A 1,801-nucleotide genomic window follows, 5' to 3' on the forward strand; every position below is an offset into this window, starting at 1 on the left:
GTTTATCAATTCTGTTGATTTTTCAGAGAATTAGCCTCTGTTTTCATTCAGCTCTTCAAGTATTTCTTTAGTTTCTATTTTGTTCACTTCTGCTTTACTGGTTTAATATTTCCTTTATTATACTGATTTTTGTTTTTGTTTGTTCTTTCTGTAGCTCCTTTAAGTACAAGTTAGGGTTATTTAGGTGTAAGTTTCTTTGAGATTTTTCTTACTTGTTGAGGTAGACCTATATTGCTATAAACTTTCCTCCTAGAACAGCTTTTGCTGCATATCAAGGGTTTTGGAACTTTGAGTTTTCATTTTCATTTGTCTCCATGTAGTTCCTCTTTCATTTCTTGGTTGATCCATATATTGTTTAATAACATGTTATTTAACCTCCATGTATTTGTGTTCTTCTAGATTTTTTCCTGTGGTTGATTTCTAGTTGCATAATGTTGTGGTTGGTGAAGATGCATGGTATAAATTCGGTCTTTTTGAGTTTGTTAAGGTTTGTTTTTTGGCCTAACATATGATCTATTCTGGAGAATGTTCTATGTATACTTGAAAATAATGTGTGTGCCACTGTTGTAAGATGGAATGTTCTCACTATATCTGTTAGATCCATCTGGTCCAATGTGTCATTCAAAGCCACTCTTTCCTTGTTGTTTTTCTGTTTGAATGATCTATCCATTGTTGTAAAGAGGTGTAAAAGTCCTCTACAATTATTATATTTCTATCACTTATTTCCTTCATGTTTGTTAATATGTGCTTTATGTATTTAGGTTCTCCAATGTTGGGTGCATTTTTACAATTGTTATATCTTATTGTTGGATTATTCCCTTTATGATTATGTAGTGTCCTTCTTTGTTTCTTGTTACATTCTTTGTTTTAAAGTCTATTTTGTCCAATATAAATATTGGTACCTTGGATTTCTATACAATTCCATTTACATGAAGTAAAATAAGAAAACAATGCTTGTGGAAAATACAGTGCATATTGGCTGTGCATACCTAATTACAATTTCCCTGTTTGCTTTTCTTGTTCAATTGTTTCTTTTGAAGGCAGTGGATTTTTTCTCTTGAGTTTCTGTCTTCTTAAACTTCTATCAAATTTCTCAACCTCAGCCATATCACATTTTTCAGACATGTTTCCAGAATAAGGGAATCAAGGTGTGGAAACAAGTAAAGTCTGGTTTTCACAGTGGTTGCTGCTCAGTGCCAATCTGCATGTGTCTTTAGGCCTGAAATGAATTTCTTTTTTTTTTTTTAAACAACTTTTTATTTTTTTTATTTATGATAGGCACACAGTGAGAGAGAGGGGCAGAGACACAGGCAGAGGGAGAAGCAGGCTCCAAGCACTGGGAAACCGACATGGGATTCGATCCCGGGTCTCCAGGATCGCGCCCTGGGCCAAAGGCAGGCGCTAAACCACTGCGCCACCCAGGGATCCCCTGAAATGAATTTCTTATAGGCAGCATATAGATGAGTCTTCTTTTATCCATTTCATCACCCTTTGTCTTTTGAGTAGAGCATTTAGTCCATTTATATTCATAGTGATTATTGATAGGTATGTACTTATTGCCATTTTGTTACTTGTTTTATGATTGTTTTTGTGGTTCTTCTCCATTCCTTTCTTCTCTTGCTCTCTTCTATCATGGTTTGCTGGCTTTCTTTAGTGATATACTTGGATTCCTTTTCTTTATATTTTGAATATCTATTACTGGTTTTTTTTATTTGTAGTTACCTTTATATATGTAGTTTATATATAACATCTTGTGTAAATACTAGTCTATATTATGTTGATGGTTACTTGAGTTTGTACC

At 33.8% G+C, this 1,801-nt stretch overlaps 1 protein-coding gene across 1 annotated transcript; it reads right to left on the bottom strand.

Moving 5' to 3' along the window:
* Nucleotides 1–993: 993 nt before the first annotated feature.
* On the bottom strand, nucleotides 994–1,125 carry LOC121495186 (thymosin beta-4-like). The gene has a single exon (XM_041762452.1). It carries the CDS (start codon nucleotides 1,123–1,125, stop codon nucleotides 994–996), a length of 132 nt encoding a protein of 43 aa, XP_041618386.1.
* Nucleotides 1,126–1,801: the final 676 nt, after the last annotated feature.

The sequence above is a fragment of the Vulpes lagopus genome, chromosome 7 (assembly GCF_018345385.1).
Source record: "Vulpes lagopus strain Blue_001 chromosome 7, ASM1834538v1, whole genome shotgun sequence".
Taxonomy (NCBI): Eukaryota; Metazoa; Chordata; class Mammalia; order Carnivora; family Canidae; genus Vulpes; species Vulpes lagopus.